Genomic DNA, 12,091 nt, shown 5'->3' with positions numbered 1-12,091 from the left:
GTGTTTCTCCTCACAGTCCAATCAGAAAAGCTTTGGTCCTCCTCACAGATTACAGTCACAACATCTCCCTCAGAGACATCAGAGCTGTGAGGAAGAGGAGAGGTTAGATCAGGGCAAGGCTGGACTGGGACAAAAAGTCGGGATGAAGATTGAAAATGTGACGTCATTCAGGGGTAAAACCGCAAAGGATTCTGGGAACTTGTGGCAAGAGGTACTAGCGCACGCAGGCTTTCAATTGAACTCAGTTACACAGTGATAAAAAGAAACACAAAAAATGGCAAGAAGCTGTTGTATTATTGACTGCAACAGCCGGTCGCATGACAGCCACGGGAAGCCGACGGGTAAAGAGATCTTTTTTTTTATCGGATTACGTCGTTGAAGAGAAATTTTTAAGCCATGTTTCCAAAGTAAGAGCCGACGGATGGTCTGGATATACCAAATATAACGTCCCAGAACTCTCCAGCTCACATGTTAGTCTGCTCCAAGCATTCCCACAAAGGTCAGAGTTTTGTTGTAGTTAATGCCTCATTTTTCTTAACATAATTGGTGATATAGGTTACAAGCAAGTCTGGCGCTGAACAGAAATTGCTCCTTTGTCTATTGTGCATAAATAGTGAATTGTCCTGACACAATATTGCATTTCGCTTCTGTTATTATGGTACATTGACAGAAACATATACTTTTATTCACAGGATAAAACAGGTGTTTTGTATCACTAATTGTCCAGTGCGATTACAGCATACAATATTATTGTCACTGCTACATTTCTGTGATGAACCAGAAATTATTTCCACTACTAATTAATTACCGTTGAGCTCAAAGGTTATATTAATAAACGGTTAACGAATGTGTATTTATGACGACGATTTGTGAGACTGGTAAACTTACCTTTGTTCGTACGATGGTCTTTCGTTCTACACGGTGCATTTCAAGGTCCTGCACCCATCCGTCGGTAAACTGTACCTGGGCTTGTTGCAGTGACCTGAAGTTACTAAACTTCATGAGTGTATGCACTCACTCCAAGAACCGTATGATTATAAATATGAGCGTGGTGAAAGTTGGGCAGCACGCTGACGTCTTTGGTCCCTCTGTGTGCTCGTAAGGGTCTGACCCTTTCACTCCTTTGATTTTTTCCTCGTATCTTTTCTTTGTCTTTTCGTCGAGACTTTTTTGTGCGGCAAAGAAAAAACAAGAAGGTATTGGAACCGGAGAATGAACGTTTTGCGGTGCTGCAAATGCTTGCATTTGATGCGGTACTTGGATTGTTTTGCCACGAGTTCCCGGCATGCAATGCGCGAAAATCACGTGATTGCTAAACAAGGGGGCGGGTGCATCCGGCCTCCTCGGCTGTAATTGGTCCAGCCCAGAGTCGATCATGACCAATTGGCCAATCCAACACCTTTCATTATATATACCCTTCCTAAAAAACCAAAAAAAATCCATCGGCCCATAAAAACAAAAAATCGCCAGCTATGGATCAGGGGTGTCAAACTCAAATACACAGTGGGCCAAAATTCAAAACTGGAACAAAGTCGCAGGCTAACGTTAATATTTATTGAAATATATTTATTCCTCCAGATATAAGAATGAATCTTTTCTCAAACACGTTTTGCTGAAAAACTGAATATGGAACAAGTTCTGCTCCAATTATTTGGGTAAAGATAATAAACACTTTGATGGCCTATAAGTGAAAGTGAAAACGTGATAAACGAATAATATAATTAATAAATAATAAATAATGATATTTTTTGATAAGTGAAGTTCACTGAACTGAAAGGAAATTTTGGTTTGATGATGGTTGACATGTTTTCCAAATAGAAGTTTTTCCTCTAGTGAGGAGATGCAGGTGCAGCAGAGCATTGCTGGAAGAAATGATCCCAAGGGTGGAATCTCCTGAGAAATCTTCAGAGACCCAGCGAGAAGTAGGGACCATAGCTGACAGCCCAGGCAGGGGTTGAGGTCAAAGGTCATGCTGTTTGGGGACCTACTGGTCATCATGAGAAGATTCTGGAACCACAGCAATGACCATAAAGCTGCACTGGATGGAGAGCTGTGCCACGGGGCTTTCCAGAGGTAATCACGAGGAGATTGTGGACAACATGTGAAATGAGAGAAAAGCTCTTTATCAGTAACTTTTACAACTTCTGGCAGGTTAATGTCTGAACTTTGGAGTGAAACACACCCTTAGTTACAGGAAATAACACCACTGTCTGTAACTAAGTGAGTCCACCTTAACACCACCTGTGTGTGTGTGACTGCATTACACTCCCACTGCTGGGAACCTGAACAAGAACCAGAACAAAGTCTAAAATAGAAGCTGACAAACAGCTGCACCACCGAGTGACACTTTATTTTATAAACTTCACAACAGGTTTCATGTTGTGACCTGTGGAGGTGAAAAGACACAAAACCTGTTTTACAGCTTTTGAGCTGCAGGCAGGATTGAAACACACCTTAGTTAAAAGTCAAACAGCAACATTTGTCTCCTCCCCTCACGTCACTCAAATGTGACAAACCAGGAAACAGGAAGTTCTTCGTCCTCAGTGCAGAGAGACGCACAGACGATCAGACTGAGCTCAGACCAAACTAGCAGCTTCCTCTGAGTGAGTCCAGCTACAGGAGAGAAAAGTGGAAAACTCCAACACTGCTGCTTCAAGCTGCTGACGCTCCACACACTGAATGTGAGTTTGAGCAAAAACACGACTCAAAGGAAGTTTCAGTGAAGGTGGTAGAGGAGGGAGGGGAGCCAGGACTGACTGTACTTCCTGTCTGCTGTTTTCAGCTTCACTCACAGACTCAATGGCTTCCAGATCAGAGGAGGATCTCTGCTGTCCGGTCTGTCAGGAGGTCTTCAGAGATCCTGTTCTTCTGTCATGTAGCCACAGCTTCTGTAAAGACTGTCTGAAGAGATGGTGGAGAGAGAGACCAACACACGAGTGTCCAGTTTGTAAGGAAATATCAGTTTATGATCCACCTTTAAACCGAGCTTTAAAGAACCTGTGTGAGTCGTTCTTACAGGAGAGAGATCAGAGAGCTTCAGAGGCTCTCTGCAGTCTGCACTCTGAGAAACTCAAACTCTTCTGTCTGGACCATCAGCAGCCAGTGTGTGTCGTCTGCAGAGACTCAGAAAAACACACCAATCACAGATTCAGACCCATCGATGAAGCTGCACAACAACACAAGAAGGAACTTCAGGAAACTCTGGAGCCCTTAAAGAAGAAGTTAAAGGTTTGCAAACGAGTTCAAGTGAAGTTTGATCAAACAGCAGAACACATTAAGGTCCAGGCCCGACACACAGAGAGGCAGATTAAGGAGCAGTTTAAGAAGCTTCAGCAGTTTCTAGCAGAGGAAGAGGAGGCCAGGCTGGCTGCACTGAGGGAGGAAGAGGAGCAGAAGAGTGTGATGATGAAGGAGAAGATGGAGGCTCTGAGCAGAGAGATAGCAGCTCTTTCAGACACAGTCAGAGCCACAGAGGAGGAGCTGAGAGCTGAAGACGTCTCATTCCTGCACAACTACAAGGCTGCAGTGGAAAGAGTCCAGCGCTGCCCCCTGCTGGATGATCCACAGCTGCCCTCAGGAGCTCTGATAGACCAGGCCAAACACCTGGGCAACCTGACCTTCAACATCTGGAACAACATGAAGGACATGGTCTCCTACACTCCTCTCATTCTGGACCCAAACACTGCTCATCCAGAACTCATCCTGTCTGAAGATCTGACCAGTGTGAGAGAAGGAGGAGAGAAGCAGCAGCTTCCTGATAATCCAGAGAGGATTGATTATTCCTACTCTGTCCTGGGCTCTGAGGGCTTTAACTCAGGGACTCACAGCTGGGATGTTGAAGTTGGAGACAGTACAGTGTGGGTACTGGGTGCGTTAGCAGAGTCTGTGCAGAGGAAGGGAGACAAACTGTCTGGATTATGGAGAATAGGGTTCCGTTTAGGTAAATACTACACACACTCACCATCAGCTCCTGTCACTGATCTCTCAGTAGAGAAGAAGCTCCAGAGGATCAGAATGAATCTGAACTGGAACAGAGGAAAGCTGTCGTTCTCTGATCCTGATACTAACACACACATACACACCTTCACACACACTTTCACTCACAGGATGTTTCCATTCATTAACACTGATGGTAAAGCAAAGGTGTGTCCGTTGAAGGTGTCAGTGTCAGTGCAGCAGATGAGTTGAGGATGATGATGTTTCTAATGTTGTTTCCTGTCAGTGAGTTGAAGCTGTTAAACTGCAGCTGTCCTCCTGCTGCCTCGTTGTTCCAAAGCTCTTTGTTTCTCTTTTAGTTTCACTGTTTCTTTCTGTTTCTGCTGTCCACCTTTTCACATGGAAAATCATTTCACTGTTTCTCACTGAATGACTCCCCAAACTAGATTTGAAATTCTATCAAGTTTCTAATCATTACAAGTGATTCATGTTTCTATTTGATGTGTAAATGGAGATGATTTAGTTTGCTGGGATATGGACTGACATGTGTTGAATGGGAGGAGCAGTTTGTTGTTGTCTTCTTGTCTGTTTATGACAACAATAAATATGTTGTTGAAACAATGATTCATGTTTAACTCCATATATGAAATGTTTCTGATCTTTGAATTCTGTTTGATTAAAGACTTTCTTCATGACACAAATGAGATTTCAGTGTATTAATAGAACTAAATAAGCTCAGAGTTGAAAGGCTGGAGTATTATGTACGTGCTTCACTGTCAGGATCTTCAGGGGGATTCAAAGGGAAACATCAAACTGCTGTAATGAGATAAACTAGTTGGGCTGAACACACTTATCTGTAGTTTGTCTCCATCCAGGATCATCAGAATATAATGAACATGTGTGAAGAGCCACAAAATGCTGCTGCCCTCTCAGCATGATGAGCTCCAGCCTTTGTTAGCAGGACAACAGGAAACATGAGACAACTTTCAGAGACAGTAACCAACTGTGGCCACAAGATGGCAGCAGCTGATCTGAGATCCTTTATTGGACAGAAGGACTCTGCTCTGTGACGTCATCAGAGAGACGGCCTTCACTCTGATAGATCTGACGTCATGTCTGCACTGCGATGATGAAAGCTGATAAACACATTGTTATTGATCCATGAAATCACCTCTGTCCTCTCAAGTGTAGCTGTTTACAGAGCTGAAGAAGTCCTTCATCATCAAAACAGACAAACATGTATTTCCTGTATTAAGTGACGTCATCCTCACTCTGACCTCTTACATACATTCTGTTCAGTTTTCCTGCTGTAAGAAATAAACTGTGTGAAAATAGAAATGCAGGGAAACATCCATTAATCACAGCTGAGCCGTTTGTTTCTGACTCACATTCAATGAGGCTTCAGGTGTAAATACCTCAGAAGTGTTTGTGAGTTCAGTAGAAGCAGACCCAGTCGACCATCATGGCCTCCACAGCACTACACAATGCAACAGAAAGGCCTTCATCATCTGCTGAACCACCTCTGAACCACGACGCTCTCCCTGCATCTAAAAGCTGTTAGTCAGGATGAGATGCTGCTGTGATCGCTCACAATTTACCTGTGAGACCTTTGTAAATATTGTCTTTGTTTCTGGAGGAAACACCTTTAGTCTGTTTGTATTTGGAGTGCAGATCTGGGCGTCCATCACTGTAACCTGCACACGTTTAGTTATTGAGTGTAGTTGATGTTTGGCAGCATTTTATAAGTGACAGTTCATGAACGGTGAAGGAACAGAGGACGCCTGACCATCCTACCTGTGTCAGTAAGAAGACTTCATCACAACTTCACAACTTAACACAACTGAAACCTGAATCCAGTGTTGCATAGTTTACTAACAGTGTGTGCTGACACTGAAGTTAGCAGTTTGTTTCCTAAGAGCTGCTGGGACAAACCACAGTGAGCGGCTACAGAGTTTAGTTAAGGTGGTTCTAACATGTGACCTGTTGAATTATTTACAGGGATTTATTTTTCATTTAAAGCATCATTTGTGAAGTTTTTATGAAGTTTACTTCTTTTATGTTCTTTGTGTAACGTTTAGATTTTCTTCTCTGGTGTTTTAACTCTTCAGGTCTCCTGTAACAGAGATGTAAACCACCGTTTTCTGATGCTGCTGCACTGGGACATAAACACGGCCACTTTATTAGGCACACCTTGCTGGCTGCAGGTTATAACCCCTGCTGGAAACATCCCACAGATTTGGATCCTTATTGCCATGACAGCACCACACAGCTGCTCCAGATGCTGCAGGATGCTGGTCAGGGCTCTAACAGTGAAACTTTACTGAAAGTAAGAAACCTGAGAGGAAATAAACTTTGACTTTAGTAAGCTGAGCTCTGAAGCTGTGATGGAGCTCAGTCGGTGTGAAGGCGGCTGCTGTGTAACAAGTGTGACTTTACACACTCACACAGTAACAGAGCTGATTCCTGATTGGAGCAGCACAGAGTTAGACTTCTTTTCTGGCTGTGGATTGGTTCGTCAGGATTTCCCCCTTTACAGGTTTAAAAACAATCTCTGTTTCTACATTTTTTGACCTCCTTCTTGTGTCTAAAGGTGAAGCAGCACCAGCCTCCTCTGATCCTCATGTTGTAGCTCTGTGTATCCAGCAGGGGGCAGAACACCTCCAAACTGTGCCAGCAGCTCTCACTGTGAGCTCAGACGTTTGTGGACACTCAGTTTGTTTGAACATAGTAAATAATCAGAGCTTCTCACACTGTTTATGGGGACACCACCTGCCCGAGGGTGTACTGTGTCAGAGAGGTGGTGTATGGTGCTGGGTGTAGTCTCTCTGCTGGTTCACAGTTTTTACTGAGGAGCTGTGTTCATGTCAGGAAGGTTTCGTCTGATCACTGTGGTGCAGTTTGGTTTACTCTGTTTCTGAGTGTTTGTAGGATCAGTCTCTGCAGGTCACCTGATACCTGGCAGTGAAGTGTTTATGAATCAGCTCCGTCAGATTGAATCCAACAGAATAACATGTAAAACACTCCAGGGCTTTTACTCTGAAACTTTCTCCAGAGCTGTCTGGAGTTTTCTTACATTAAAATATTCTGGGATTACCAGACTGTCCACATCATGTGTCCTACAAAACTTTCATCCACAAATATACCCTGACATTAAACCCAAATATTCTGAGAGTGAGTCATTAGTATCAGTACTGTGTCTGTGTGTGTGTGTGTGTGTGTGTGTGTGTGTGTGTGTGTGTGTGTGTGTGTGTGTGAGAGATATTCAGGTAACTTACTGGGTTACTGCACATGCTCACACCTTTTCAGCACAACAGGTGCAGTTTGGTGTTTTACTGCCTCCTGCTGGAACAATGATGGCAGCTCTCAAGACTTTATTGGTTATTGTCATTTCGTGTTACACAGCCTGAAACGAAATACTGTTCCTCAGCAGCCTCTACAGTGCAATAACCAATATATTTTAAAAAGAATAAATACAGTTTAAAGGGAATAAGTTTAAAAAAGAGCAGCAAAAAAGGCATAAATAGCTTAAAATCTAAGTTCTAAAAAAACCTCCAGTTTTTATTAATATTTTATTATTTATCAAATTATTATAAACTAAAAATATTTTTCACGTGATAAACGACTTCAGTGCTTCGTCCATGACCTCCTGAAGGTAAAGGGCCCAAAGAGCCAATCAGCAGCTCTGAAACAGGAAATATGACTCATGGAGAAGTTCACAACAGTTTCAGCTGCCAGTTGTACTCATCACCATGGAGACTGTCTCCATGGTGGAGGCAGAGTGACAGTGTTGTAGATGCTGCATTTTGAAGCCTCAGTGTTTATGTTGTGCCCTTAAACAGGGGAAATAGTGAGGAGAGGTGAAAGAGCGGCACAGACACGCAGCTCTCACTCTCACTCGTCTGTATTGAGTGAAGGAGGAAGCGCGCGAACCCACCTACTGGAGCCCTGAGGCATTAACAATGGATCGACGCACAATCAACCCAGGCAAAACTTTCACTACTTATCTCCCTCTATATTCCCACTGCATATTCTATTCGAAAACAGTCAAAGCAACAAATAAAACATTAATAAGGGCATGACATGAAATGTAAGGAACAGAGATGTACAACTTCAAAACTAATCAAATTTATGATCCACCACATTTATATTTTTGTTCACAGCCATGTACACATCAAACTCTCATCTTTCTGTCCAAAAACAAAACAAAAAGATTCCCTGTAAATTTGACCTTTTCCTTCAACTGTCCATTATAGCGTGGTCTTCCTACTTATCTTGACACAATACTCAGTCGCATTGCCTGCTGCAAACTTAAAAGAAGTCTGACGAATGAAGTGACTGTGAGTGTGTCTGACGTCACGGTGTGTGTGAAAAGGTATCCAGCTGGGGCAGACATGATTCTGCAGGTCACCTGCCCAGTGGACAAAAAGAAATAAAATAGTTGTGTGGATGATATATGAATGATAATACGAAGAGCGTTTTGTGTCTCTCAGCCTGAAACAACTGTAATGCCACTTTCTGTTTTGGAGAAAGGACAGTTAAAAAAAGATGTGTGTTGTTTTAAGCAGTGATGAGAATAATGAAGATGTGATGAGAGAGCAACACAAAAGTATAAGTACAGGGTTGATGCTCTTTACAGGAAGGGTCAGAGCAGACTCTACCTGCTGAGGCGGCTGAGGTCATTTGGAGTCCAGGGAGCGCTTTTAAAGACCTTCTATGACTCTGTGGTGGCATCTGTCATTTTTTACAGTGTGGTATGTTGGAGCAGCAGTTTATCTCCCGCCCCATGCATGTAGATGTTGCTGAACTGCAGAGCTGCTTCAGTGACAGACTGCTGCATCCTCGATGCATGAAGGAGTGTTTCCGCAGGTCCTTCCTCCCTGCAGCTGTCAGACTGTACAATCTGAACTGCTCCCAACAAACACAGATGTTTACATCAGCGCTGTATCGTGCACTGTTTTATCAACCGATTCACACTACAACCAGGGTTGCCTCTTATCTGTATTTAATTTTATTTAATTTAACAACAGTATGGTACTCAGTTTTTGGTAACCATTGTCCTTCATGTAAATATGTAAGAATTGTGTATGTTTCTGTTCTGTGTCATGTGTACTGTTTGTTTGGATATGTGTTTTCTTGCTGCTGTTACACCCAAGTTTCCCCTTGTGGGACAATTAAATTGATATAACAACACTCGTGGTAAAGTTGTGGACTGGAAGAATACCTGACCAAGATTATCTTGCAATGTTTTGCAGCCGCCAGTCAAGCCGGTAGATAAATGTCTGTGATTGTCGCAGGTGGCTGTGTGGCTGGCAGGAGCTCTTTCCTATCAGTTTGTCCCCACCTTCACCTATGGTCACGAGCTTTGGGTAATAACCAAAAGAATCCGATTCTGGATATGAACTGCAACTCTCTTTACATTGGCCTTTCCTCCACCCTTCTCGTTAGATTGCAGACTGTCCAGAATGCGGCGGCACGCCTTTTGACAGGTAGCAGGAAGTTTTCTTCCATCACTCCTGTTCTTGCTGGCTTGCACTGGCTTCCAATTAAATACCGTATTCAATTTAAAATATTACTTTTCACCTACAAAACCATTAATAACTTTGCGCCGAGCTACCTCAATGAGCTTCTCAGGTTACACACTCCTGTCAGAGCACTTAGCTCTGCTACCCAAATTCTTCTGGAGCAACCTCGTTCTCGGCTGAAGTCTCGCAGTGACCGCGCGTTTGCTGTAGCTGCCCCGGTCTTATGGAACAACCTTCCTGTCGCTATCCGGGCGTCTGACTCTATGCCACTGTTTAAATCACGGCTTAAGACTTATTTCTTTAATCTTGCCTTTCCACCCAGTTAACACTTGTGTGCGCTGGTACATTTTTTATGCTTGTGAACTACTTTTATATCTTATGATGGTTTTTATAATTGATACGTGCCAGATCCTTTCTCTTTTCCCTCCCATCTCCCTTTTCCTATTTTATTTTTGTCAAGCACCTTGGTATACCCTTGTTTTTTTAGTGTGCTTTATAAATAAAGTTTATTTATTTATTTATTATTTGTTGCTGTTTAAGTTTGTCAATTTCAGACCTCTGTCTCTGAAGTTCAACGTTCTGCATTTCCAGGTCTTTCAGTTTTGCGACATGGTCTGACAGAAAAGAACATAAATAAGTCAATATGAATTGTATTTATCTGCATCATTTGAATCTTTTCATTTTTAGTAGGTTAGATTATTGAATAAATAATGAATAAATAATAAAAATAAAAAAATTAATGAGAAACGTTAGTGATAGATTCATGAAGTGACATTGATATCTCTGTAACAGGGGCTCATATGAAGGTTTCCTCATGCTGTCATTTTTCTCACTACCTGACATCATACTCTACCTTTATTCTCTTGTTTTAAGGTCCTGATTTCCACTTTCTGTTCAGCCACTGAGGCAGTCAGCTCTCTGAGCACAGCATGGATTTCCTGTGGACAGGGTTGTTGGTTTGAAATCTGCTGGTCAAGAATTTCATTATCTGCCTCTGTCTGATTTGTGGAAACAGAGCAGACCAGAAGCAACAGCGAGAACTTCAGCGTGATCTCCATTCTGTCAGTGAAAACTCAACAGTATCTGTGTGTCATCTGCAAACCTGACTGACTTTTATATTACACAGTACAGAGGGGAGGTCACTGTAGCATTAGATTCAACCTTATTCTAGTGAATCAGTGACTAATGTAATCTTTATGACTTCAGATGCAGTACAAGGAGAAGAACAAGTGAGTATCAATGATTGTCAACTGATAGTAAAACATGAGCATGTGTGTTTCCACCAACTGACCAGAGCTTAGAGGACAAATATCAAAATGTGTGCTCAGATACAGATGTTTAAGCAGCTGTGAAAGAACATATCTGGAAGTTTTTGGCACTGAGGAAGTAATTGCCTTTGATTATGGAATTCCTCTAATAACTCAGAGCAAAAATACTCTAAGCGACAAAATGCATAAAGTAATCTTTACAACTTTTACAAGGTACAAGACTACAAAGAGATAAACAAGTGAATGTCCATGATTATCAGCCGTTCATAAAATTAATCAGCACGTGTTGTTTTAGAAAATCCAATGTGAATGTAGGAACCATGAAGGTCACTGACATGGTATAACTTGAAGATGAACTTCTACTCTTCATGTGTAACATGACACTTGGTTGACCACCCTTCCCACTGCAGTTCAATAAAACCACAGCTGTGCTTTTTTCTTTCTTTCTTCTCTGACCACTTAGGTGAGAAAGCTAGTGTTCAATGCTTTTCAGAGAATGAATTAATCTCTGACCCTTCCACTCCAAGCACTCCTTCAGATGCAGTGAACAGTCTTATAAGCAATACAAGAGCATGCTGAAGAGTCTTGGTTGCTAAATACAGCAAAAGTATTCGGGCCCCTTGAATTTTTCCACATTTTGTCACATTACAGCCACAAACATGAATCAGTTTTATTGGAATTCCACGTGAAAGACCAACACAAAGTGGTGCACACGTGAGAAGTGGAACGGAAATCATACATGATTCCAAACATTTTTTACAAATAACTGCAAAGTGGGGTGTGCGTAATTATTCAGCCCCCTTTGGTCTGAGTGCAGTCAGTTGCCCATAGACGTTGCCTGATGAGTGCAAATGAGTAAATAGAGTGCACCTGTGTATAATCTAATGTCAGTACAAATACAGCTGCTCTGTGACGGCCTGTGTTCACACCGAACGCGATAGAGGTGGCCAGAGCGTCAGGTTTATGGTATTTTTTTTTTATTTTTTCACTCTTCCCAGTCTGGTGCAGGTCTACAATACTTTTCCTGGTGTCCTTCGAAAGCTCTTTGGTCTTGGCCATGGCGGAGTTTGGAGTCTGACTGTTTGAGGCTGTGGACAGGTGTCTTTTATACAGATGATGAGTTCAAACAGGTGCCATTCATACAGGTAACGAGTGGGGGACAGAAAAGCTTCTTACAGAAGACGTTACAGGTCTGTGAGAGCCAGAGATTTTCCATGTTTGAGGTGACCAAATACTTATTTTCCACCCTGATTTACGAATAAATTCTTTACAAATCCTACCATGTGGATTCATGGACTTTTTTTTTTCACATTCTGTCTCTCACAGTTGAAGTGTACCTCTGGTGCAAATTACTGACCTCTGTCA

The 12,091-nt window shown here is 42.3% G+C and overlaps 1 protein-coding gene across 1 annotated transcript; it reads left to right on the top strand.

Moving 5' to 3' along the window:
- The first annotated feature begins 2,548 nt into the window (after positions 1-2,548).
- Positions 2,549-4,637, top strand: LOC113018358 (nuclear factor 7, brain-like). The gene has a single exon (XM_026161423.2). It carries the CDS (start codon positions 2,800-2,802, stop codon positions 4,186-4,188), a length of 1,389 nt encoding a protein of 462 aa, XP_026017208.2. The 5' UTR covers positions 2,549-2,799; the 3' UTR covers positions 4,189-4,637.
- Positions 4,638-12,091: the final 7,454 nt, after the last annotated feature.

This window comes from Astatotilapia calliptera, chromosome 3 (assembly GCF_964374335.1).
Source record: "Astatotilapia calliptera chromosome 3, fAstCal68.1, whole genome shotgun sequence".
NCBI classification, from domain to species: domain Eukaryota; kingdom Metazoa; phylum Chordata; class Actinopteri; order Cichliformes; family Cichlidae; genus Astatotilapia; species Astatotilapia calliptera.
This window is presented reverse-complemented; position numbering and strand designations above follow the sequence as displayed.

Coding starts and splice junctions, on each gene's coding strand:
- LOC113018358 (XM_026161423.2), top strand. CDS start 2,800: ATGGCTTCCAGATCAGAGGAGGATCTCTGCTGTCCGGTCTGTCAGGAG.